At 32.0% G+C, this 27,310-nt stretch overlaps 2 protein-coding genes across 12 annotated transcripts; one reads left to right on the forward strand and one right to left on the reverse strand.

Moving 5' to 3' along the window:
- Window positions 1-448: 448 nt before the first annotated feature.
- Window positions 449-14,152, reverse strand: LOC102608409 (type IV inositol polyphosphate 5-phosphatase 3). 11 transcript variants are annotated; one of them, XM_052442871.1, is made up of 14 exons: window positions 13,827-14,148; window positions 10,232-10,373; window positions 5,887-6,031; window positions 5,689-5,726; window positions 5,419-5,530; window positions 5,100-5,159; window positions 4,274-4,355; window positions 4,022-4,126; window positions 2,899-3,751; window positions 2,629-2,813; window positions 1,929-2,037; window positions 1,578-1,720; window positions 1,099-1,333; window positions 449-797 (listed from the first exon to the last, which is right to left on the reverse strand). In XM_052442871.1, exons 3-14 carry the CDS (start codon window positions 5,972-5,974, stop codon window positions 789-791), a joined length of 2,019 nt encoding a protein of 672 aa, XP_052298831.1. In that variant the 5' UTR covers window positions 5,975-6,031; window positions 10,232-10,373; window positions 13,827-14,148; the 3' UTR covers window positions 449-788. The 11 variants fall into 11 exon arrangements, 10 of the variants coding, with proteins under 10 accessions (XP_052298831.1, XP_052298830.1, XP_052298829.1 ...); XM_052442870.1 differs by having other exon boundaries at window positions 4,274-4,346; window positions 5,419-5,572; XM_052442869.1 differs by having other exon boundaries at window positions 5,419-5,572.
- Window positions 14,153-18,850: 4,698 nt separating this feature from the next.
- LOC102610673 (protein PIGMENT DEFECTIVE 338, chloroplastic) lies at window positions 18,851-23,223 on the forward strand. The gene is made up of 8 exons (XM_006473080.4): window positions 18,851-19,801; window positions 20,129-20,203; window positions 20,278-20,349; window positions 21,076-21,156; window positions 21,281-21,378; window positions 21,604-21,729; window positions 22,504-22,552; window positions 22,661-23,223. The coding sequence occupies exons 1-8, from the start codon at window positions 18,926-18,928 to the stop codon at window positions 22,826-22,828; spliced, it is 1,545 nt and encodes a 514-aa protein (XP_006473143.2). The 5' UTR covers window positions 18,851-18,925; the 3' UTR covers window positions 22,829-23,223.
- Window positions 23,224-27,310: the final 4,087 nt, after the last annotated feature.

A 27,310-nucleotide genomic window follows, 5' to 3' on the forward strand; every position in this document is an offset into this window, starting at 1 on the left:
TTTTTCTTTTATGCACATTTTTCTTCAGACAATCAATTTGACTTGGTTTTGCCCGCACTTTAAAGGAAATGAGGGACTGCTATTTTGAAGGAACTCCTCACAGCCCTTTACCTTCTTTTTATCTCCCACTAATGGGCAAATATCTACTTTGAGTAATAGGGAACGAGCCCCATAGGACTTGAACTATTATATATTGAGGGTATGAATACCACTAGGCTATAAGCTAAATGTAAAATATAATGAACCTGAAATATTTAAAATTCAATACTTCCAAGTCTATTCCTGCTTCTGTTAAAAAGGGGGGAATAAAAGAATCTATTCTTGTGTAAAATTTCACTACATGCATCTTATCAATTTGATGTTCTTCATCATTAATGGTTTCAGACTTTCAGTATATAGATTATTAAATATTGATCACATGAACAAGGAAATAAATCAAACAGAAGACTGAAATTAAATGGCTAGATTTCTCACAAAACCATGCATATACAATGTTGCTTCTACAATGTACTTGTCCATGCAGTTAAGAGACTGCCGAAAATTCTCTCTTAAGAACTCTGCATAAACCCAACATGATCAATCTAACTTACTTTCCCAGAAACTAGAAGTGAGAAGAATCTCTAGAGCTACAGATATGCACAAGAACTGCTATATACAATATCGTGACAAAATAAAAATAAAAAATCAAATGAATTAATCTAATGTGTGACAATAATATCATGATTGTTGGAGCTCACAACATCAAATATCTTCCAAGTTTTTCCATTGGTTAAACTTCCTTAATGCTCCTAGATATCCTGCATAAGAAAGCAGACTTATGTTGACACAGAGATCGAATTGGCTAAAGAAACCATACTAGTTAACGACAGAAGCAAAAAGCTTTTAGACTTAGTAGTTACCTAACAGTCACATTAGAATTCTCCGATTATATGATTAAACAGAAATAAGTCATGTTCGTGTTTGACCAAGTTGTCTTATACTACATTGTTAAGATTACAGTCGTGTAATCTTGAAAGCTATTTTTGGCCTTTTACCTCTAACCTTGAGCTTTAGGCCTGGAGAATCTATTAAACTTCACAAACAGGATAAAGGATTCACCTGCTCCAATCTAAAGCAGCCAATTCCAGCATTAATACCCATCTCTGCTACAACATCCTCATTTTCAATTTCTGCATCCGTCAATGTGAGAGCTCGCTGTAATTTCCTAGGAGAAAATACCTCAACCTCCGCCATATATGTGGCAGTCACAGGTCGATGGTCAGACATTTTAATTTCATTCCTTCTGTAGTTCAGTAGCCTCATTCCTTTACCATATGAAAGAATGCGGTCACACCTGAAAATTTTAAGTTTTGCAAGAAAAACTTGTAACTAAACTGGGATTGGACTAATCAGTATCTTATTAACCATACATTTCAGTTTTGGCAAGCAATCCCAAATTTCTTCATATCCTTCATATTCTTATATGAGATTCTAAGAGAAATGCTGCCCTTTTAGAAGATGAGTGAAAAACCACATCAAAACAAAAATGATCCCAAAGGAAAGCAACCCCTGCCACAAAAAAATTCTTGCAGACTTACCAAGAAGGGTTGCGCCTCCCAACCTTTGGATCCTCTCCGTAGTACTTTTCTGAATTTAATTCATATTTATATGTTGGTGCAAAAATCAAAGTACCCTCAGACCATCCATCAAATGCACGACCTTTCCTCAGTTCTCGTAGAAGCTGTCATTACAAAATATCAACTTATTTAAAAGCAATAAAACATCCCGCCAACTTGAGATAAGAAAACTACAGAGGCCTCAGAGGGTCAGACCCACCAAAATGCCTATCCATATTCACAGATTATCAAGAAAATATGTACTGAATTTAAAGTATTAATGCTGAAGCAAAATGATTAATGTCCATCCCAAATGAAATATTGTTAAGATACCTGGTCACTTTCAGCCAACTTAGACCATTGCTTTTTGGAGATAAGTTCCCTTGTTTTCTCGTACGGCAAGTTGATCCGGTAATTCAGATCACCCAGCCAAATTATTCGTCTGCAGAAGAAATCAGTTTTATCTAATTGACTGTTATCTTCTTCAAAAGGAAAGATTTGATCTTGAATCAACAAGCAAATTAAAATTGGCAAGTAACTTACAAGCAAGTATTTCATATTACATTTATCAGTTTAAAAGTATTTGAAGAACTACAAAGTCTTTGATTATTTTGAAAGGATTCTTATGGGCAGTTTCATGAGTTTAAATTTTGTTCTTAAAAGTTCAAGATAAAAAGTATCATTGTTGATAAATTTTTTGATCCTACCTAGCAAAATAAGGACGTAATAGTGTAACATTCCAAAAAATACAAATATATTATAGATGAAGTTCATATGTGATTAACTTTCTAATAAGGAAAAAATTTTAACAGAAGACCATATTTATAATGCTAGCCAGGATGTTTTAAATTAAAACCTTACACAGAAGTGGACATGCACACTCATTTATGATATAAGAAGCATTGAAGCTTTAAGGAAATGAAGGACCAAAAGGAAAGGCCTGAGACATAGCATTGTCCCGTCCTGCTTCAAAGCAAGAAGAAAATCTGAAATGTACACCGAGTATTATCATGATTAGATGTCAAGTACTTACTCATGATCACAGATGCTTTTGGGAAATCCGATTTCTGAGTGCGAACGAAAGTGAGTTCTTCGATGTATTTCATGCACATCGGCATTTCTTTTGAGTTCATCTCCATCTTTTTCACCCGATGTTAGATGAGTACAAACAAAACAAAATAGTGTCTGATGAATTGACATGCTAACTGAAACAGATCCCTGCAGAATTGAAATATTGCCACACTTAATGTTAAGCTAATTAATCACAGAAAAATGTGAAATAGAAAAAGGATAAGAATGATACCTTGTTACCAATGAAGCCCATCACACCAACACCAACAGTAGACACCCTCACATTCTGAATATGCCTGCGTAAGCTTCTCCGAACCCATATTGTAAGGAAAATACCAACCATTTGCTTACTTACCATCCTTACATATGATGACCTTCTTTTGCGTTTCATGAGAGTTTCAATGTCAATTTCTGCAAGCAATGCAAGCTCTGATGACATATCATCGACAGCTGGCTTGAAAGAACTATATCTCCTAAAAGAATTGGATGTTTTGAAAGATTTAACTGTCTTCAAGGAATTTGGTCTCTCCAAAACTTTCTGAGTCATCAAGTTTAATGGAGGCTCTGGCCAGCTCAAACCAATCCTTTCTGACCCACTAAGCATTTTAGTTAATCGGCCATTGTATTGCACAGCTGGTGCTTCAACATTTCCCTTACTCTCTTCCATTCGGAGGCAATATAACCTATCAAACCTCTTTGGAGAAGAAAAATGCCTTTGTAAATTATTTTCTGCTGGCATGTCTGGTTTGGCACTATCAGCACAGGCTGAAACTTCATAATTCATGAACATATTGACTGGTTTATCATTGACTTCATCGAAACCGTTATTTTCATCATCCAGCGGATAAACTTCCTCACCTACATCACTATCACTTTCATGGGTTATCTCCTCTTCTATATCTGGAATATCCTCGGATGGCTTAAACTTGGATGGAGATGGGGGATCACTAAGAGATTTAACCCTGCCGGTGGTATGCCGAATTCTGTTTAGGGTGCCACGAATAATATTTTCCCACTTTGAAACAGGACGGCTATCTTCAGCACCAAAGATATTCCCAGCGGTTAATGGTACAATCTCCTGAAGACTATAAACACAAAATGGTTATCATAATCCTAAAATGTGCTCATTAGGACAGGTAAAATAGATGAAAACACCGATAACCAGTTTCATAAATGATATTTTGAAATAAAGAAGTAAGATGAAAAACGTCTTCATCCAGCAAGAGACTACTAAATTATTGGAGAATGTCAAGCTGATACAGGGGGGAAATTTTCATGTCATCAAGCTCATAGAATTATAATGCAAAAGCAAGCACATTCATGAAGTTCAGAACATATATTAGGAAAGTACTTACCCAAGCACATAGATGTCAGCAGGCTCATTCATATCTATCCAATCATCAATATCTAGGTCATCAGGTGGAAGTTTCCCTCCAACATTCCATGTACCAACGCATATTCTACAACACAAAGAGTAGTTGGGATCAGAAACTTAATAAATTCATGACTAATGGCACTCATTAGAACTGTAGTTTCTAAAAAGCTCAAAATTATTGCAACTATTTTTCTGATTTGAAATAAGAAGTTACATGGAAGGAGCATCATACCTGACTTCCTTTGTATTTATATACTGTGCCCTAAAAGTTTCTGATTTCCGCCGTCTTATTCTTGGAAATGTTTCTGAAGTCCCTACCAGTTGGACTAAGCATTAGCAAAGGGAATGAAGAAGCAACTCTTAAATTTATATTCTCAGCCTCTTCTATTAAGAACGGTCAAGAATAACTAAAAATTAACAAAAGGGAATGGTGATACTCTAAAAACATCATCAACAAAATGAATATTGAGAATAGCATATTAAGAACAAGACATATGTGGTAGACAAAGTCAACGGTGGAAAATAAAATTAAACAGATTATCAAACTGGATGCAGCGGGCTGTTCCCATCAATGGGATGGCTCTAAGCATCTTCCAATGTAAAACAGGAACATTACAAAATCCAATTCAAAAGATAAAAAGAGAGGAAAGGCCCCTTGCTGACCTTGACCAATTCCTCCACTAAATAAAAGTAATTAATATGATAAAGGTAATGCTTTGGTACCTAAAAATCATTGACCTAATGAATATAGTCAGCATTACCGGATCCAATGACTTAAAGAGCGGAAGCTGAGATTACTACGGGAGCAAAATCTGGTTTTATTAGTTCAGATGATATTCTTTTAAAAAAAAAAAAACCAGAACTCCTCAAAGCACAAGGAAAATTTCAAGCCAAAAGAAGATGAAAATGAAAAAAATGAACCCCCCCCCCCCCCCCCCCCAACAAAAAAATTGAGAATCTCTCAGAATAAATTATGCACAAACCAACTATAGACGTCAAGAATAAATCCCATCATTCCCAAAAATAAAGAAATTTCAACATTGTATTCAAAGAATTACCATTAGGATCATACTGAGCTTCCTCCTCTTTCGGAACTCTGAACTGTGATTGAGCAAATTCTGCGAAACAGCCATCTCAAAGCTCAAAACAAAGTTCAAAACAAAATCCACAGTCCCCAAATGGTGCGTGTCCGATGAACCCCGCTACTTTTGTTTGAAAGATACTATTTACCACTTATATTTGACTACTAATGATTCTATTTGGAATAAAAGTGACAACAACTCAATCAGAAATATACACATAAACTATAACAAAAAAATCAAGAAATTACAGAAAATACAAAAAATGGGGGTTTAAAATTGTGACCATTGAACTGACCTTCAGTGTCAGAATCACCATCGATGTCATCTTCATCAGTGTCAGCACTGAAATCAGAGTCTTTGGTGCTGATGTTGAGCCACTTGCGCATGACAACTCGAGGCCAAAAGAGCTGTAGGCAGCCCAAACAAGAACAGATTTCAGCCCAAGTTCTCTGCAAATTCTCTCTCAGTATTCCCAAATCAACAACCAAATAAAAACCCAAAACGCCAACGAAAAAAAAAAAAAGGAAAAGCATAAAATAAGTACGAAGTGGAACTAATTAATTACCTCTGGCTGGTGGTGCTTTGAGCGCTGTGTTTTCATAGCTGGTGACATGAAGAAAAATGGGAGAGCAGAGAAGAAGAAGAAGAAATAACAATGACGTGAACTTTTGTGGAGAAATTTAATAGAGAGATTTTGAAAATAAGCAGTTGAAGAAATAAGAATGAAATTTTGATGAATAATAAAAATAATACAATAACGAACTGCTTGTTGGCTCTAAGCCACCGTTTTGTGCGCGGTAGACTTCTAATAATTTTGTTGTGACCACCGACCAGTCAGGCGTAAATAACATTTGGATCCCTGACTTCTTTATGTTTTCTCAATTTAGGATATAATTTTCCGCGTTGGCCTGCAGTGTTGACGATAATTGGTATTTTGGTCATTTCGAACAAGTTAGGACTTATTTGATATAAGTTCGGAAAATATGACCTTATTTGATAAAGTATAAAAGTTTAAGGCTCCATATGTCATTATCCCGGTGTTCTAGAATTCCATAGTGGATAATGAGTTCATTGGTTTTTAGCCAATTATGCTTTTGTATTGAAGTTTACCTAATTAAGTCTTAATCCCTCTCATTTTACCATTTGGAATTGAGTTGCCTGTCTTACAAACTAATGATCTCAATTTTTTTTTTAAAAAAAAATGATGGCATTTTCAAATGGAATGGGTCAAAAAATTGGAAAAGGGATTGGGTTATTAAGGCGGCACGAAGTGGGAACTTGCTTGGAAGCTGGTCACATGGGCCATGAGCTAAGAGAAATTCTTGTGGTTAGAATTGAGTGGAGAGAATTTTTAAATGAAGAGAGAAAGTGAGAAAACCTAGCCAATTGGTCATTAATTTGGGTTGGCATTTTAGATTCGTTAATGGGTCATAATCTCCATTAGTTGCTTCCTTATCATTGTAATTTAGATTTGAAAAAAAAAAAAAAAAAGCTAGGCAATTGATTAGTGAATTTTAAAAAATAAAATAAAATTATGTAGTCCCACAGCTGTCTCATCCCCACCTCTTTTGGCTGGATCCTTTGTATTAATTAATGCAATTGTGTTACCAATAGTGATGTGTTGTTCTTGTGGATATCCCGGTCATAATGATTTAAAAAAAAAATAAAGGTTGAAAATTGAATATTGAAAAAGGAAAAAAATATATTAAGATACATATATATATTTACAAATTGTTGTATAAATTTTATTTGCACAATTTGAGGTGAGAGTTGAGGTGGCACGAATCATTTTTAGATCAATATTGGATTTGAAATAGTTATCTAGAATCTGTAATGTACATTAATAAAATAGAAATAAAAACTTTTGTATTTCATTGTCGTAGAATTTTGTTTTTAAATAAATAAATAAATATAAATATTAGGGTTTCTATCTTTCTTCTATTCCTTTCAGCCTCGGAAAAATACTCTCCTCCATTTAAAAAAATGAAAAAAAAAAGTTTCTCTTGTGAATTTAAACGGTTAAGGGAATGATTAATTTGATTTATGAGAAAATAATCAACTACATCACATAATATCTAAACATGATTTATTATACTTATTTTATACTTAAACACACGATCTTTGTAATCTCCTGACGATCTAATTTTGATATGTAAATTAATTTCAATTGTATAATTTAATATTTAATTCAATCGATTTATAAACGCTTGATGAACATTTTTTTACCTTTTAAATCACATAAAGACGTCGGTTTCATAGTCAGATATGATATTGATTATCCATCCACTGAGAGATTATTAAATCAATTAAATTTATATCCAATAATTATAATATTGACCTTGACTTGGCTACTAATAATTTTGGATGTAATTAATTTGGTCAGCTATGTTGGCTAGTGAGTCATTTCATCTATACTGGTAAATGAACCTACACGTTAAAGATACTGCCAATTTTTTGAATTTCCCATTTGCTCACTTAAAAAACATGATTAATAATGCTAGCTGAAATCTACATCATCGATATCCTCTTCTAATAACCAAAACAAAAAAAAAAAAAAAAAACAAATTGTGTGCAAATGGCTCAAATAAAGGAATAAATGAAAAATAAGGAAATTCAAATAACATCATTTTTAATTTTGATAAAAGTAATTGGATGGATTTCACAATAAGAATGAAGAACAAGAGAAAAAGACGAAACGTTATTGAATTTCTTTTTTTCAAAACCCAAAAGCATATAAACTGTATTTGTGTCCAAATTCAAAATCAAACGGGCACTCGAATTTTCTTATCAATCTTTAATGAAAAACACAAAACTTGTCGGGAAATTTACGAAAATAACCATAAATATTTTGTTATTTTTGTAACTAATCCTCTAAATTTTTTTTTATCAACATTAGCCAAACACAAGCCTTTCTCCCCAAATTACCCTTCTTTACAGACCAAAACTAATCGGCATCGTGGCATGAGTTATTTTCAAACTTATTGATCTGAGTCGGGGGATGAATCTGGTGACAGGGTGCCTGTCGCACCAAGTTTTGGTGCGACAGACACCCTGTCGCACCAAGTTTTGGTGCGACAGACACCCTGTCGCACCAAGTTTTGGTGCGACAGACACCCTGTCGCACCAAGACAGGGGATGAATCTGGTGACAGGGTGCCTGTCGCACCAAGCCTTGGTGCGACAGGCTTGGTGCGACAGGCACCCTGTCGCACTAAGTTTTGAAGTTGTTCATGATGATGTTTGTGATTCGTCGGAAACGGTGGCGTTTTGGTCGGAAATTTGAGATAAGTTGTAACTGTTTGGTGATGCTTAGATTCCGGCGATGGGTTGGTCGATCGGAGGTGGGGAATAACGAAAGAGGTTGAGCTCGTGGAGAGGAGTGGATTGATTACGGTGGTGCTGGCTAAATCGCGGCGAAAACCGGTGAATGACGGCACGGTTGTCGCGGCTGTTTTGGTTGTTTTTCCGGCGATCTGTGGCTAATCAACGGTGTCCGATGCTTGGGGTTTGATGGCCGGCGATTTATGATCCGTTTAGTGGTGGTTGCGTCCGGATCGGTGACGGAAAACGAGAGCTGGCAGCCTTGGACGGTGGCCGCGGGCTGAAGCTTTTGTTTCTGTTCTGTTTCGGTTTTTTTTTTTTAAATAATGAAGCTAAACGGAAGAAAACAAAAAGGTGAAAGGAAAAGCAATCTCTCACCCGCGTCGAAGTCGAGAAAAGTTAGAAGCAATTTGGGCACGAAGATTATGGAAGGGTGAATGAATATCAATGGATTTGCAGGTGAAAGCATTAATAATAATAATGCTGATAGAATACAACTTGACAAATTTTCCATCTTAAAGTCATGCAACAAGCCGTAAAAGATTAGATTTTTTTTAAAAAAAAAAAATCAAGCTTTTTGGCCACAGAACAAGTTTTTTGGGGGAGAGATGAAGGAGGGGTATTTTGGTCTCAAAAGTTGTTTTATGGCTAATGTTGATAGAAATATTTTTGAGGGGTTAAGATGAAAAAAATCAAAACTTTAATGGTTATTACTATAAAATTCCCAAACTTGTCGGCAGCAACGCGGAAAAAAAGAAAAAGAAAATGAAAAACAAGGGAAAAATAACATGCAAAATGTAAGAGCTTCCGGTTACGTGATAAACAAAAAAAAAATAGTAAATAAAATGGAAATTGTTCATAACATAGGGACCCACTAGACAGACATTGGGCGCCTAATCGATCAACGGTTGGGATGTCATCAATCGCAATGACTTCTAATGTTAATTTTACATTATTATAAATATTAATTAATTCAAATTTTCTCTTTAAATAAATGATATAAAAGATTTCGAAATGGATAAGAGTTCGATAATTCATAGTGTAATCTTACTCTATCGTGAGGATAACTAAGCTAATGACAATCTTGGTCTAAAAGTATAATCTTTATAATCTCACAAAATAAATTTTTGCGAAAGAAATAATCATAAGGGGATAAATAATCATATAATGTCACCCACTATGGGTCCATCCTCCTTGTTCTTTTTCAACTTTTCCTTCCAAAAACAAGTTAATTTTATGACTAACATCAATTTTTCTTTTTTTTTTCTTTTTTTTTTTTAAGTGAGGCTCAATCAATATCATCAACAATTGAAGCAAACAAACATAAGACTTATCTCTGTGTGTGTGTGAAAAAAATATATTTGTTTGTGTGTGTGTGTGTGTGTGTGTGTGTGTGTGTGTGTGTGTGTGTGTGTGTGTAAAGAGTGACACCGATTAAACTTGCATAGTGATCATCACAAACAGAGAGTCAGAGACACCATTTTAGTGAACATGTAAAATATGTAAATGCCAAAGAGAGAGAGAGAGAGTTTTTAGTTTTCTTGTTTAGTATAGCTTTTGTTTAAAAAAGAAAAAAATCCAGTTTCTTAAACCCAATAATAATAATGATATCAAAATAAGAGCGTAAAATTATTTAGGCATAACAGATTAAGAAAACTTTCTAATCATGCATCGAGATAAGGATCTAAATTCTAAACTGAAGCAGTAAAAAGAAAAAGGATAAACAATCAAAACAAATTAAAAAAAGAAAAAAAAGAAAAAATTAACATAAATATGAGAAGATCAAACCTTTTATAATTTATATATGTGTGCGTGTATGCAAAAAGTAGAATCTTGATTCTTGAATATCAGCTGAGTTTCTATTCCCTCTCTTTCCTAAAAGAAGGGGCTGCTGCTGCTGGTGCTGCTACTGCTGCACTTTTTTCTATTTCTGGAATGAGAGAGACGGGAGATCAGATCAGCAGGAACTTTGTAGCAAATTGGGAAAGTGAACAGAAATTTTTTGGAATTTTCCGGAAATGTAATTGTAAAATTTCTCGTGTTGGTCTAATACTGGTTGCTTCTGCTGCTTTGTGGCTTGTTGTAAAGCTGCGACTGCTTTTGGTCTCTCTCTCTCTCTCTCTCTCTATATCAGAGGCGGATGCAGCACATGACCAGTGAGGGCTCAAGCCCCACCGGTAAAAAAAAAATTTTTAAATAAAAGAAAAAATATTTTAATTTTTTAATTAGTCCCATTAAATTTATTACAATAGTCACTATAAAATATAAATCCCATAAAATTTAAACTTTAACTTTTAAGAAATATAAAAACATATATTTTAATTAAAAATAATGATAGCCCACTATTCAAAATATTTTCTATTCTAAAAAATATGGTTAATTCTTCCAGTTTATATAATAACTAGAAAATAGAACCGCGCTTCACGCGGCTTTGAAAAAAAAAATTAGTATTATCATTTTTTCTTATTTTACACTTGATGAAACTGATAAAAAATATGAATTGATTTTTTTAAAGATGAGACAGCCTAATAAAAAATTAAAAAAAAACTATTAGCCAATAATACAAATAAAGAAGCAACGCAAGATAAAGAATAAAATGAGAGAATATATTATAAAGTGATTTTATTCATTCTAATTGTGTGTGTACAAAGAAAAAAGATGAGCTCTCATTTTATAGTTACATAATCACTCCATTAAATTAATAAAAAATTATGGATCATAATTTCTTGTGAGATAGTGGGAGTTATAGGGAAGCTAAAGGTTGTTAATGGGAGATAGTGAGAAGACTAAAAGATATATGTTATGAACATTTATATTTATTTTAATAAATTCATAACACTCCCCCTTGGATGTCCATTGCAAATAATATGTCTCGTTAAAATCTTTATATAATTGTTATTGTGTAATAACAATTAAATTAATTATGAGAAGATGAAAAACTAAATCTAAAAAAAAATTCTCTATTTATTAGATAATAGAGAATATATAAAGATGATAAATTGTGATGACACATCACCTCCTTAAGTCTCAACTTTATATATAGATATAGATAATAGAACGAACATTTTCAATAATAAAACTCATGAAGAATCATCTTTGGAATCGGATGGGATAAATGATAGTTTGATTGTTTATATAGGAAACAATAAATTTAATAATATTGATAATGAGTCTATTGCATAACATTTTTAAACTATAAAAATACGTAAAGACTAATTATAAATATTTTATATATTTAAAATTTTAATTTTTTATATTTTACTATTATTTAATTTAGCCCCCGGTAAATTATATATAGGCATACGTATTACATAACAGATGGTCGAAGAAAATTCATTAGAAATGGTTGCTTCTTTACTTCCATTTTCATTGACAGTGTTGCTCCACGTGTCCTTCCCTGTTTTTTTTTTTTTAATGTGCAACACATTGTATTTATTTATTGGGATATTATCATTTTACTACTAAAATTTTACTGACATATCATGTCAGTACTAAGATTTACCGAAAAGTGTATTTTACTACCAAAATTTTGCAATAATTACAATATTGAACTTAGTGTGCCTACTAATTATATTGGATGTAATTAATTTATATGCAATAATTAATTATCATCAGAATCATTAACATAATATTTGATCACTTAGTAAATATTTTGAGTTACTAATGTAATCAAATAATTATTTTGAATCTTTTTTTTATAGTATTTGCATCCATAAATCAATTAAATTTATATGCAATAATTACAATATTGAACTTAGTGTGCCTAATAATTATATTGGATGTAATTAATTTGGTCAGCTATGTTAGCTAGTGAGTCATTTCATCTATACTGGTAAATGGACCTACACGTTAAAGATAGATACTGCCAATTTTTTTAATTTCCCATTTGCTCACTTAAAAAACATGATTAATAATGCTAGCTGAAATCTACATCATCGAGATCACCTTCTAATAGCCCCAAAAAAAAAAAAACAATTGTTTGCAAATGGCTCAAATAAAGGAATAAATGAAAAATAAGGAAATTCAAATAACATCATTTTTAATTTTGATGAAAGTAATTGGATGGATTTCACAATAAGAATGAAAAACAAGAGAAAAAGACGAAACTTTATTGAATTTCTTTTTTTTTTCCAAAACTCAAAAGCATATAATTGTATTTGTATCCAAAATCAAAATCAAACGGGCACTCGAATTTTCTTATCAATCTTTAATGAAAAACACAAAACTTGTCGGCAGCAACGTGAAAAAAAAAAGGGGGGGGGGGGGGGAAAAAAAAGGCAATGTAATGTAAGAGCTTCCGGTTACGTGATTAAAAAAAGAAAAAGAAATAGTAAATAAAATGGAAATTGTTCATAAAATAGGGACCCACTAGACAGACATTGGGCGCCGAATTGATCAACCGTTGGGATGTCATCAATCGCAATGACTTCTAATGTTTCACATATTTCTGTGCTAACTTTCGGTTACAGTCACAATCCACATGGATTTCTCTCTCATGTCTGAAGATATTCACGATCTAGATTTTTTCTAGTGTTAAGGGTAGTTTTGCTGTTAATTTAACATTATTATAAATATTAATTAGTTCAAATTTTCTTTTTAAATAAATGATATAAAAGATTTCAAAATGGATAAGAGTTCGATAATTCATATAGTGTAATCTTTCGCTATTGTGAGGATAACTAAGCTAACGACAATCTTGGCCTAAAAGTATAATCTTTATAATCTCACAGAATATACTTTTGCGAAAGAAATAATCATATAATGTCACCCACTATGGGTCCATCCTCCCTGTTCTTTTTCAACTTTTCCTTCCAAAAACAAGTTAATTTTATGACTAACATCAATTTTTCTTTTTCTTTTTTTTTTCTTTTTCTTTTTTTTTAAAGTGAGGCTCAATCAGTATCATCAACAATTGAAGCAAACAAACATACGACTTCACTAATAACAATTACAATATATATATATATAGATATGTGTGTGAAAACAAAAAAATATTTGTATATATATTAAAAAAAAAAAAAGAGTGATACCGATTAAACTTGCATACTGATCATCACAAACAGAGGCTCCATTTTAGTGAACTTGTAATATGTAAATGCCAAAGAGAGAGAGAGAGAGAGTTTTTAATTTTCTTTTTTAGTGTAGCTTTTGTTTTTCAAAAAAAAAAATTCCAGTTTCTTAATACCCAATAATAACAGTGATATCAAACTAAGAGCGTAAAATTATTTAGGCATAACAGATTAAGAAAACTTTCTAATCATGCATCAAGATAAGGATCTAAATTCTAAACTGAAGCAGTGAAAAGAAAAGGGTAAATAATCAAAACAAATTTAAAAAGAAAAAAAAGAAGGAACAAATTAACATAAATATGAGAAGATCATACCTTTTATAATTTATATATGTGTGCGTGTGTGTAAAAAGCAGAATCTTGATTCTTGAATATCAGCTGAGTTTCTATTCCCTCTCTTTCCTAAAAGAAGGGGCTGCTGCTGCTGCACTTTTTTTTTATTTCTGAAATGAGAGAGACGGGAGATCAGATCAGCAGGAACTTTGTAGCAAATTTTAGTTTTCTTTCTGTTTTGGCAGCAGGGAAAGTGAACAGAAAATTTTTGGAATTTTCCGGGAATGTAATCGTAAAATTTCTCTGGCCCGGCCTCTTGTCCGCGACTGCTTTTGGTCTCTCTCTCTCTCTCTCTCTCTCTCTCTCTCTATATATATATATATATATACACATAGAAGCATACATATTGCATAACAGATGGTTGAAGAAAGTTTATTAGAAACTGTTGCTTTCTGTACTTCCATTTTCATCGACATTGTTGCTCCACGTGTCCTTGCTTGTTTTTTTTTTAATGTGCAACACATTGTATTTTATTTATTTTATATTATATCGTCAGGACCGCGGGACCACAATTGGTTTGGCTCCAAGTTTCTTTCTTTTTTCTTTTGTCTTTTTTCGGTTCTTTTTAATTGCCAACACAATAACACAATAATTACTTAATCATATGTTTGCCGAGACTCATTTAGATTAATCTCACTCGTAACATATAGTAGTCTGGGATATTTTCCGACTAGTTCATAAAAAAAAAAAATAAAAAAAAAACTTGTGGAAAACTATATAAATTAAGTCTAATTATGATACAACTCTATCTATGTGTTCAAGCTGAAATTTGTTAAAAGTGAATATACTTTGGTGAAGATAAGAATAATTTTATCTTCTAATTATTGAATGAATCTCGTCGGTGGATATGCATTTCGTTCGTCTTCTTTTTGGAAACCAGAAACCTTCCTGATGAGAGAAGAAGTTTTCACTTTTCAGCGCCCCACTCAGGGGGTTTCCAAATTTGAGATAATTGTAGAAAGAGAGCCAGAGACAGAGAGGCCCCATTTTCCGTGTTATCTTATTTTATAAGTGCTGTAAAGTTAATTCTTTTTTCATTATTATTTACTTTCTTTTTTGGAACTTCATTATTTCAAACAGTTTTTTTTTATTATTATTATTTATTTATGATATTTTAAATCTATCTCTGTCGTAACATTTGGAAGAATCTAGCTACAAAAATCAAAGTGTATTTCAAATAAATCTGATTGGAAGCAAAATAAGCTCGTAGGTGGAAATTTCCAAAAAAATTGTAGCCTTCATGTTCCCTGTTGTCGACATTTGCATTTAAAACCAGGATCCCAACAAATCAAGTGACACCTGTCATCATCGCCACCAGAAATTAAATGAAAACAATGGCAAAATGGAAAGTGAACGAGAAAACAAAAATTTTATTTATCGTACGTTAGGGCTGAAGAAATTAAGAATTTCAGGGAAACCAGTTACGTGTTGTCTCCAAATTAATTGATGTTTTTTTGTTTTATTATAAATTGGATTGTGGGCTAAATAAAATTAAATTAAATGCCCAGTGATGCCCGTAATTAATTTTTTTTGGTGGTATCTTCTCCTCTCATCTTAAAAGTACCAACTTCACATGTCAACAGTTATTAAAATAATCGCATGCATTTTGTCTCTAGTAAGCTGTTCTGAACCAAGATTAAATATTAATTAGTATTTAAAGATTAAAATAAGACTTATATGATAATATTATCTAATTGATCAGACAACAACAACAATATCAATGAAAAGCTCTAGCTTGTCTTAGTTCATACATCCTTCATTATATATATATGGATTAATTTATTATTATTAGCCTATAATAATCAATCATTTAAATGAAGTGCATCAAATTTGTGACATGTATTACAAAATCCAGCATCATTTTTGTTAGACATGGCATGCGATGATGAAATGTATTTCGAGGTGTCCATTTTAGGGTTTTTATTGGGTCTTGGTCGTGGAATGTTTCGTGCTTGTAGGCTGTTGTGTTGAATTCAATGATCGATTCTTCACATTTTTTAATCTTTTTCTTCAAAAATAATGTAAACTTAATGGAATTATTGATTTCGCACGTTGGCTTTTGTTTGTTTGGTTGGTTGGATTTTAATTTATTTTATTTCATTTTTTGCTTTGGGGAGAGAATCTAGGTCTTTCATTCGAGACATTCATAATTAAGGATTGATATAATATATAATAAATGATAAATAATATTCAAACGAGAAGAATTCTAGTGAAAATTCAGGACTTTTTTTTTTTTGAAAAGCAAAGTGAATTTTTATTGATTTAACTTTGTGATTACATCTTTGATTTCAACTAGCAATTCATCCAATCATACAACAATTTTACTTCTCCTTAATGCTAAACTGATCAGTTAAGGAACATGCATGAACATTATTCGATCAGTTAAGGAACATTATTCTTATGTCACCCCCAAAAAGTTTATGCATGTTTGCTACTAGTCTCTTGTTGTTTACTAATTCTTATGCATCTTAACAATATATCTCCACCACCATATAGTGAGCATTAAATGAACAATAACATCATTTTGTATACAACAATGGTATTGTATTATGAATGGTAACCTCACTTCAAAACAATAGTAACCTCACTACTATTTTGATGGTGTCTTCTCGATATTAAAAAAATCAATATTCTTTACTTCAACTCTAAAAGATTGAAACATATTTCAATACTTTCGATAGTTAGACTATTGGCACCCGTCCAAAATCTTTATTAAAACTTTTCTGTAATAAATTTATAATTTCACCCTCATTCAAACCTGGAATGCATTATGTCATTCAAACAAATAAATAAAATAAAACATCGCATCACGATCATCTTCCTTATCAATTAAGATAAATTCTCTTTTTATAATTTTACGAATTATGGGCATGTATGCAGAGCTACAAAAAGATATTATTTAGAATATTTATGGTCAAGTTTTCATGTTGCAAGTTGAGAAGGGTTTTAAAATTTGAGAAGCAAGTGGCGAGTTAAAGAAGCAAAAGAAGTTGAAGGAAATCAAAATTTAAAACGATTCTTATTAATCGTATTAAAGCTTCATATTAACTAGTTAAAAAATTTTGAATCAAAATATTTTTTGCTCAAATGGGGGTGTGTTAAGACTGGAGAAATAAGAATACAAATGTTAATTTTGGAATTAAAATGGATGTTATTAAAAGTAGTGTAATTTACCAATATTTTTAAAGGGGTATTCTTGGAATTTACGAGAAGTTTAGAAGAGTGCTAATGGTTCCACTCTAATTTCAGTTATTCATGGGCTTCTTCTTCGTAGACCTTTGATGCACATTTCAAGACGAGAATTGAGTAATTGGGCTTGAGAATCTAAAGCCCGTATTAAATTTATAATACAATAATCCAGTGAATTGTGATATTTGGTCCTCTCATTATATTTTACTAATTCCCATTAATTACTTTTATTCTAATACTTATTTTATTCTTATATGAAATGACTTGAAAGGGTAAGTGTCTTTTTCGTATGGCTTGTCTAATAATCAAAAATATTTTATTTAATCTGAAAAACTCTTATCAAAATTTTTATTATTGTTTAGTTATTTTTTTAGTATAGTTTTTGAAAATTAAATAAATTATTTTGTCTCTACTAGTATAAGTTTATATTTTGAGCGTTTGAGAGTAGCAGTTAAAAATATTTTTTTAATATTAACAGGTCTAAAATATTCACTATTTATTTGACAATCATACAAAATCAAGCAACATTTTTATTTTATTAGCCATGTTGGCATGTGATGATGATAATTAATGATGAAATGTATTTTGTCCATTGTAGGGTTTTATAATTCAGTCTTGGTCGTGGAATGTTTCATGCTTGTAGGCTGTTTTGTTGAATTCAATGATCGATTCGTGACAATTTTTTTTTTAAATCTTTTTATTCAAAATAATGTAAGCTTTGTGGAATTATTGTTTTTGCATGTTGGGTTTGTGTTTGATTGGTTGGTTGGAATTTGCTTTGGGGAGAGAATCTAGGACTTTCATTTGAGACATTTATAATTAAGGATTGACAGAATATATAATAAATGATAAATAATATTCAAATGAGAAGAATTTTAGTGAAAATCCGGGACCTTTTTTTTTTATTATTATTTGAAAAGCAAAGTGAATTTTTATTGATTCAACTTTGTGAATATATATCCTTGATTTTCAGCCAGTAGTAGATCCAGCCATACGACAATTTTTTATTTCTCCATGATCCAGCTAACTCGGCTAAGGAATGTGCAAGAGCATTAAATGATCTTTGGATTGTAATGAAAGCATGACGCGTGGAAAAGCCTTGCTTTGTTTTTAGATTTCTGATGCCACCCCAAGAAAATTATTATGTTTTGCTGCTCTCTTCATGTTTGCTAACTCTTTTACATCTTGATAATCTAGAGATGTAAAAATATCGATGGCCCAGATTGGGACGATCGTGAAATGAGGCAAAAACCGAATTCGGATTTCACTTGATAAGTTTGGTCCGGATCGGAATCTAAATTTGACGAAGAAAAATATTAAAAATAATATATTTTTAATAATTACATTTATTTGGCCCACTTATTATATATATTTGAAATTTAAAATTTTTGAAAGTGCATATTTTCAAGCCCAATTTTATTAAAATAAAATTTAAAAATTATATGTATATATGTATGTACGTATGTACATATATAATTTATAAAACACAAAATCTGAATTTTTTAGACTCGGATGAAGCCTATTGCCGGGGTTTTTAGGTCGACTAAATGTTCAAAAAATACATTCAGGCTAAATCCAGGCGTTGGCATCCTCGAAATCGACCCATGTTTTTACCATCTCTATCGCCGTGGGTCCTTAACTAATTTTAAAAATGATTATTCCCAAGTGCAAATATATCTATATTTCTTTAAATTTTAACCTTAATAATCTACTGGTCCACAAAATGGGCTTTTCAACTGTGGGCCTCTAAGAGGACCAAACAGTAAGCCCAATGCAGCAAACAGATAAATCAAACCGTGGAAAGAAAATTTAAGGAAAAAAAAAATCCAACACGAAACGGAGACAGTAGTTGTTTGTAGCTCATGAAGTGGGGAGTTGCAGGATAAGAGAAGATGCAAACTCTTGTTCAGCCTTGTAAGTCTTTCACTTTCACTCTTCTCAACTCAGCACCACCACTTAGCACTTGTAGTTTTGTACAAAACGGCAACACAAAGTACCCACTTCAACAAAGTAGGAATTTTCACTCGTTTGCTGCTAGTTTTCGGTTCTTGAGGAGTACCCACATTGTGTTCTGTTCCCAAAAGGATGTCTTTGATGATTTATCAAGTGCCCAATTTCCTGAAAATGTTGAAAATGAAGGTCTTGAAGGGAATGAAGAACTTGAGCTTTTGAACAAGCCTAATTTAGTGCCCATAAGTAATGGGGTTGCTTCAGAAGTTGATAAAAAATCTGAAAAGCCTGATGAGGAAGAGGCCTTAGCGCCCTTTTTAAAGTTCTTTAAGCCTAGAGATTCAGCGGAAGAGGTAGAAGAAGAGGGAAGTGAAGTGGGGGTTTCAAGGGAGAGCATTGATGTTGATGATAAAGTTGGGGAAGATAAGGTTAGTGTGGAGTATTATGAGCCAAAACCGGGTGATTTTGTCATTGGTGTTGTGGTTTCTGGCAATGAGAATAAACTTGATGTGAATGTTGGGGCAGACTTGTTGGGGACAATGTTGACTAAGGAAGTGTTGCCTTTGTATGACAAAGAGATGGATTTTTTGTTGTGTGATTTAAAGAAGGATGCTGAGGAGTTTATGGTTCGAGGGAAGATGGGGATTGTTAAGGATGATGATGCTATTGCTATGAGCGGGGGCTCGGGCCCAGGGAGACCTGTTGTGGAGACTGGAACTGTTTTGTTTGCTGAGGTGCTTGGGAGGACTCTTAGTGGTAGGCCGTTGCTCTCTACTAGGAGGCTGTTCCGGAAAATGGCTTGGCACCGAGTGAGGCAGGTTCTTTTCTTGCTTTCTTCTTATAGTTTGTCAGATATATAAATTCAGTCGAAAATTTATAATCCTGTTGTATTACTTGTTATATGATGTTCTGAATTGTACGAGTCATTTCGAAGCATGAACAAGAGTCAGATACTTTTGATCTGCTGCCAAAATTGAGAATACCTAAGAGTGTGTGCTTTTACAGAATCATCTATTTAATTTTGTCTTAGCAACTGTTTTAATGCAAGCATTCAATTTCCAGTCAATGAAATGGCCTATGATCAACAATTTTTGCTTATGATGAAATTTGAGTAGTTTTGATGAGTTTGGCCACATCTTGGACAGATAAAACAACTCAATGAACCTATCGAGGTTAAATTTACAGAGTGGAATACTGGTGGCCTGCTTACAAGAATTGAGGTTGGTTGTCTTATTGGTTTGTTTGTTCATGCACATGTGTTTCAGATTTTGATCATTTTCAAATGATCTTGCAGGGTCTACGAGCGTTCCTTCCTAAAGCTGAGTTGCTGAGTAGAGTGAACAACTTCACTGAGTTGAAAGAGAAAGTTAGTTGAGATTATTTAGACTTTTGATTAATGATACTCTAAGCTCTTTAACTGGTTATGTCACAATATTTCTGGCCTTTAACCATGGATAACGGTTACTATCATCTCAATTTCAAACATTACATATAGATGTTAAATTAACAATCTGCTGCTGACGGCTTGGTATATCACCAATTGTAGAAGGCTAAATCTAGCATAGACTTGTATCCTATAGGTATGTGGAGAGGAAGCACTTGTAAGATATCTAGTTCAGAATCAGTTATATTCACTTCTGACATTAATGAATTTGTTAAGCTAATTGCAAGATTTTGTTAGTAAGACACCTAGGTAGCTAGATTTTTCAAATGGAGATGATATTGTGACTTCTGGACGCCTGATTGCTTTATTAGAGGTGATGGTAAGAAGAGTTTTACCTGTTTCTGCCAAAAAAAAAAAAAAAGGACTTCTATCTTAAACTCAGCAATCAAAAAGGAAGGAAAAATTTTGTTTTAACTCTATATATGTTTTTTCACTGCTGTCATGTCCCTTCAAGCATGTCTTGGCAATCTTGTTTCTCTTGAGCGTCTTTACTTAAGTTCTTTTTTTCTGGTTACTCTTGTTCTTATATACCATCGATGTACTAGGGTTCGCTCAGATGTTTCCTTTGTTATGTTTTTTGCTCTCTTGCTTCTTTTTTTGGCATTGATGGTATGCTTCTAATGCATTGTTGGTTTCTTGATGTTGTAGGTGGGGCGCCGCATGTATGTGCAAATTACTCGAATAAATGAAGATACTAATGACTTAATACTGAGTGAGAGAGAAGCTTGGGTCAGTTTTAATGTGGCATTTTGGCACCTTATTGTTCTTTGACGTACTTTGGATTTCGTCCTCTTTGTCCTACTTCTCCAGGGAAGAAAAGACAGCCTGATTACTTTGATGTATGATATGGCAGGCAACATTAAACCTCAGGGAGGGAACACTTTTAGAAGGAACTGTTAAGAAAATCTATCCCTATGGAGCTCAAATAAGAATAGGTGACAGTAACAGAAGGTGTGTTCTTTTCTTGAGAAGTTTTAAATTTTATTGTCTTTACATTTTCTTTGCTGACCTGAAGTTTCATGTTAATGCCCTTGCTGCTTATGGGGACAGTAAAATTGCGTAAAGCATAGGTTTATCATCATTTCTCTCTGTTGCTCAAGTCTTAACTGTTTTTTATATATGCTTATCTATTGCATCACTTTGATCTGAGACTTTTTGCAACTATATGTGTATTAGTGGCCTGCTGCATATTTCCAATATGAGCCGCACCCGAGTTACTTCTGTCAGTGATTTACTTAACGAGGGTGAGAGGGTTAAAGTTCTTGTTGTGAAGTCAATGTTTCCTGACAAAATCTCTCTCAGGTAATTAAAGACAGTCTTGGTAGATTTTTTAGTTTATTTGCTTCAAAAAGAAAAAAGAGTTTATTCCATGCATGTTTGATGCATCAAATATCTTTAAAATTTTTCTCTTTTAGAAATATTACTGTTCACTTGCTACCTGAATTTTTCTCTTGATATAAACATCATACTTAATATTCCTGGACCTGAACACCAAAAGCTTTACGATGTAGGGAAGAGTTTAGTTTGTGGACCTCTGATTCACTTTTGTAACACTTATTCCCTTCTAATATTTTATAAAGTTTCTCTATTTTCTATACCCAAAAGAAAAAAAAATTCCTGGACCTGAGGTATGTGGAATAACCATTTGACTTTTGGAAGAGAATCCTGCCCTGGCCTGGAAAGCTCTCTATTCAACTTTTTTTAAAAAAAATAAAACTAAATAAACCAATTTTTTATTCTCATGATATTTTGTCGACGGTTTAGTTACTGCTAACTTTTGCTTCCTTGGATTGAAATCACTTTAGCAGATGCAAAACAAAATGCCTTTCCAGTATGGACTATGTAGGATTTTGCTAAGATGAAAATGAATTCGAAAAAATAGATGACTTAATTTGAAACCTTTTGGACATTTTCCAAATTATATCTATTAAATATTTTAGCATGAGCATGACTTGTTGGATATATTCCTAATGCTTGAGCAAGATTGGAATATAAATTGTCTATATTAGAAAATCTTTGCAGATAACAAATTGTTGCGGATAATATCTGACAATGGCAATTTTGCTTACATTGCAGTATTGCTGACCTTGAAAGTGAGCCTGGCCTATTTGTTTCTGACAAAGAGGTGCATATAATTTTCTTGTTTATCCTACTTTTTAATAAGCAATATAATGTGTGGTTCTTAGTTCATTTACGATAACTTGTCTGATATCAATTCTTACTTCCTTGAAAGAGAGTATTTTCCGAAGCTGAAGAGATGGCCAAAAAGTACCGGCAGAAGCTGCCCGCTGTTTCAGTAAGTCCCAAGTCAGAGTCCCTTCCAACTGATACTCTACCTTTTGATAGTGAAGCAAGTATGTGTGCAAATTGGAAGTGGTTCAGATTTGAGCAGGATTCGTAAATCAGGCTAACTCTTAAGCTTTCATAGTCACGTCACGCTGTCAAATTGCAAAATCTAAAAACTGTCCTTGTTTCTCCCTCTCTGAAGCCCATGTCCATCACGGCATCAAAGGCGAAGAATCTAATATTAGGCCATTGATCCCTTTGAGAAACATAAATCAGTTTGTTTGAGAAAGTATTCTATGTTTCAGATCACAATGCATCGGGCAACAAATAGAAACAAATTATATAGCATTTGACGATCAGCCTGAACAATGAACATTTACTCACTGTTGTATATGTATATTACGATTCTCACATTCTTTTTTTGTAATGCTTGTTCCAAATTGCCTAAAATGATACTTCTGCTCCCATTTGAGGGAAATAATGAGATGATTATCTCGCTCATTTCATATTTTTGCACGGTTCATCTCATTCGATGTTGCAATTCTAATGGTTTTATGTTATTACAGGTATCACCCCGTAAATATCTAACCATTTCCCGAATAGATTAATTATGTTAAGGTCATTATTCTCTAAACATAGCTCTAATTTGTTTTCCTTAGTCGTGAAGATGTAGAAAAGTAAGACAGAGCCTTTTTTTTTTAATTGATTTCATTTTCAGCTTGCTTAGATGTGTCGCAATTTCAGCTTTTTGTAAAATCTTGATATATGTAAGTGAAATGAGGCAGAGATTCATTTTAAGTGGGTGTCTCTTTTTTTAGAGTAATGATACAGCCACAAACTCTTGTACAAACTTATTTTGTACAAACTGACGTGGCATTAATTCATTGGTTGAATGAAAATATAAATTAATAAAAACAAATCATGTGGGCCAAGTGATATTTAATTCAACCAATCTTATCATGCCACATCAATTTGTACAAAATAAGTTTGTACAAGAGTTTGTGGCTGTATCATTACTCCTTTTTTTATCTTCTACATGTTTTCTTCTTCTCTCATGTAATTTTTTCGTTCATTCTTTCTTTCTTTCGTTAGATTATGCGAAATAAATTAAGTTACAATAATAAAATAAAATCCAAATGAAAATGACAACCTAGCTATAAGAATAGGGTTTGGGGCTCCATGAGTTAATGCCAAAAAACAATTAAGAAAGATGCCATAAAGTCGGCCTTTGTTATGGTATTTGTCCACAAGGGTTGATCATGGACCTGGTTTGTTTGGTTGCGTAACATTTGTAATTTTTCATTTTTTATCAAAGTGCTTTGCCTAAAAGTTGATTGTGTTAAGAACCCCTAAAGGGTGATTATATGACTATTAGCATGCATATGGCAGTTTGGTTACCCACTTTGGGGTTAATGAGTAGTAAACCACTTTCTTTTCATGCATGCGACAGGAGACTAAAGTGCTTTGTGTGAATAGTGGGAGATATGTTAATGTAAACTGAACTTATATTATTATTTTGTTTGTGTTTATTGTGTTAAATAATTATTGCATATTTATCTGTAGGGAATATTGAAGATCAATTGAAGAAAATTAAGAAATTTAAATTCATTTGCAACAATTAAAAAGATATTAAAATTTTGTAATTATTTATATTTTTATCAATAATAATAATTCTTTTAAATTGATTAAATTTTTATCATAATGGTGTTAATTATCATTGTAATTTAGTATTAAAACACACAATATTTTAACAATAGTAATAATAATTAAGTGGTAGAAAAACAATACTTTTTAACGATGAAAATTATTATTTGTAGCTAAAACTTAAAAGTATATTTAGTGACAATAAATTATTCATCACTAAAAGTACATTTAGTGATGACGTTAGTTACTAAAAGTATACATTTAGTGACGAAATATTATTTATTGCTAAAAGATGAAAATTATTATTCGTCCCTAAAAAAAATTTAGTAACAAAATTTGAAAATTCGACTCTAAAGACGTAATGCGATGCTCCTATTAGGATGAAATAATGATTAAAAAATTTTCGTCGTTATAGCCTTTAGCAAAAAAAATTGTATGTTTTAGCAATGAAATTATTCGCTAAAACCCTTTTTATTATAGTGATAGTTGGATTGAAAGACATCAATAAATGCAATCTAGTAATATATGGAAAACAAAGAAAAAAGAAAAAGAAAATTGTCGACTGCAAAGTATTGAAGGTTGCAAATTTGCAATACCTAGATTAAGGGAACATTGTTTGCAAAATAAGCAAATACTTAAATGAACTTAATTTTTATAAATTACAATAAATGAAGATATTATAAAATCATTAAAAAAAAAAAAGTTGCATGATCCTTCCTGATCCAATCCACTTTGGCCCACGGACCTATGTCCAGCTCTTTCGTATCTTAATGGACGGGAAACGAAGACATGCCTAATATTAAATGATTTTTTTATTCTCAAATCTATAATTTTTTTTCTTTCTTTCTTTATATTTTTCAGAGATTTTATGTTGATCCATTATTGACACCCAAAGTTAAAATTAATTTTAAATTGAGTGAGTGTGAGGTCTTGCATGTAACTATTGAAAAAGAAAAAAATTGAGTCCCGAAGGCCAGGTGAGGGCTATCGAAGCTACCGATACTCATAGTAGATACTATATGATTATAGTTAGGGGTTAAACAAAAAATAATCAAATATTATGTCTCTAAACAAAAATGCAGCGGCGCATTAGCATAATAAAAATTCAGACCCTTTTATGTGAGTCTTGTAGCTTTGACAGGGAACTCCTTGGACCTCCCCAAATTACTATAATAATTGCGACAATATTTTAATCTATGCTTTAATGCTTAATTTCTTAAAATTGTGGACAATTGTTAACTCAATATCACATCATGCATATCATATATATTCTTTCACTAAGCTAAGCAAGTAATCTTGGACATAAATGTTTGAGTTGGTGATCCTTGAACCTTAAGAAAGGTAAATCTAAACAAATTTAACTTTAATTTAACTTAAAATATCTTAAATTTACTACTTAATACATCTGATTAAATTAAAATTATGTGAGTATTAATTTTTTAATAAGTAGTGAGATTCGTCTTTTTCAAATAAGAGATTCTAAGTTTTCCTAACATTAAATGGAGTACATACAATAAAATTTTTACCATACAAATATAAAATTGCAAGAAATTAAACAAAAATCCAATTTCATTACACATACATCAATGATAATTTTCTACCCAACTATTCCTTTTTTCACCGAAAGAACTTGATCCAATTTCAAAATTTTTGTGACATTAATGATAGAAATGTCTCGTGCGGCTAAATTGTGAGGAACTAGTCAAAACCTAAAATCCTAATAAAAACCCTAATCGTGAAATGTGCCGCCCTAATAAGTAAAATTCACCTCCCTCTCTCTGTCTCTGTCCCTCTCTCTCTTTCGTGTGACTGTCTCTACATTATCCTTTGCTCCACTCCCAAAACAAACCCACCTCCTCTTCCTCGGTAACCAAATATTTTAATTTCCTTCACTAACAGGAAATTAACCTCACAGTAAAAAGAATACAAAAAATAAAAAAAGAATACAAAAAATAAAAAAAAAGGATTAACAAAGTTATTTCTTCTTACCAAGAAATTCCTCTATTCTCACGCCAGCCTTAAACCCTAATGACTATTTTATAATAGTTTTATGTATTTAAATGAAAGACAATGTGGATTAATATAATGAGTGAAAAAAGACATTGAAATTGGTTGCTAATTACTTACTCTGAACACCTTGCTTTTTAACTTTCACAATCTCCTAAGCTGCCTTGCCTCAGCCTCACTTCTATAAATTATCATGAGTCTTGTATTCCCTATGCATTTTATTTATATGATAATAAGTGTATGTATGTATCCACACATATATATTATTACACACTCAATGTGCCTCAACTCCTAGTTGTAGACATTAACTCTCAAACTCTTGATTCCCATCTCTTTTATCAAATATTAATTTCTGTCTTAATAACGAATTTAAACGATCTTTAATTTTCTGATGAGAACATCACCTATTTTATCAGAAAATATACATTTACTAGCAATCATATAATAAATTATTGAATTGAACAATGAATGAACTTTTGTTTTAGACGAGTTTCAACTAAATTCTCAAACTAAACTATAAACAACGTTTGTTCAAAATTAATTTTGATAAGATCTATTTTTTTTAATACGTGATATTTTTATCGAATCATAAAATTTTAAAGATTACAAACAACATTAAATAAAAATACTATGAATTTTCATTATTCGTTATAAATTATTTTATTATACACTAATATTTTTTAGGGTCTAACTATATTGAATATATTCTGTCTTAAATCATCCACCCTCTTTTAAGGTTCCATTTGTGTCCCATTTGGGATTGAGATGTTGTTGCTGTGAAAAAAAAAAAATTGTAACTATCAAATAAAAATTAATAATATGAAGTAAATATAAATTTTAAATAATAATTTTTATAAAATTATTAAAAATATAATAAATTTTTCATTATACAAGTAAAAAATCATATTAATATAACTTACAAACTACAATAATGAATATTTATTAA

This window comes from Citrus sinensis, chromosome 5 (assembly GCF_022201045.2).
Source record: "Citrus sinensis cultivar Valencia sweet orange chromosome 5, DVS_A1.0, whole genome shotgun sequence".
Taxonomy (NCBI): Eukaryota; Viridiplantae; Streptophyta; class Magnoliopsida; order Sapindales; family Rutaceae; genus Citrus; species Citrus sinensis.

Excerpts from the sequence above, each read along its gene's own strand:
- LOC102608409 (XM_052442869.1), bottom strand. The coding sequence starts at position 5,974 with ATGTTATTTACGCCTGACTGGTCGGTGGTCACAACAAAATTATTAGAA. Across the intron at positions 4,127-4,273 it reads ATAAATACAAAGGAAGTCAG|AATATGCGTTGGTACATGGA; the intron begins GTATGATGCTCC and ends TTTGTGTTGTAG. Across the intron at positions 1,721-1,928 it reads AGTTGGCTGAAAGTGACCAG|CTTCTACGAGAACTGAGGAA; the intron begins GTATCTTAACAA and ends TTGTAATGACAG.
- LOC102610673 (XM_006473080.4), top strand. The coding sequence starts at position 18,926 with ATGCAAACTCTTGTTCAGCCTTGTAAGTCTTTCACTTTCACTCTTCTC. Across the intron at positions 21,157-21,280 it reads TGAGTGAGAGAGAAGCTTGG|GCAACATTAAACCTCAGGGA; the intron begins GTCAGTTTTAAT and ends ATGATATGGCAG. Across the intron at positions 21,730-22,503 it reads CCTGACAAAATCTCTCTCAG|TATTGCTGACCTTGAAAGTG; the intron begins GTAATTAAAGAC and ends CTTACATTGCAG.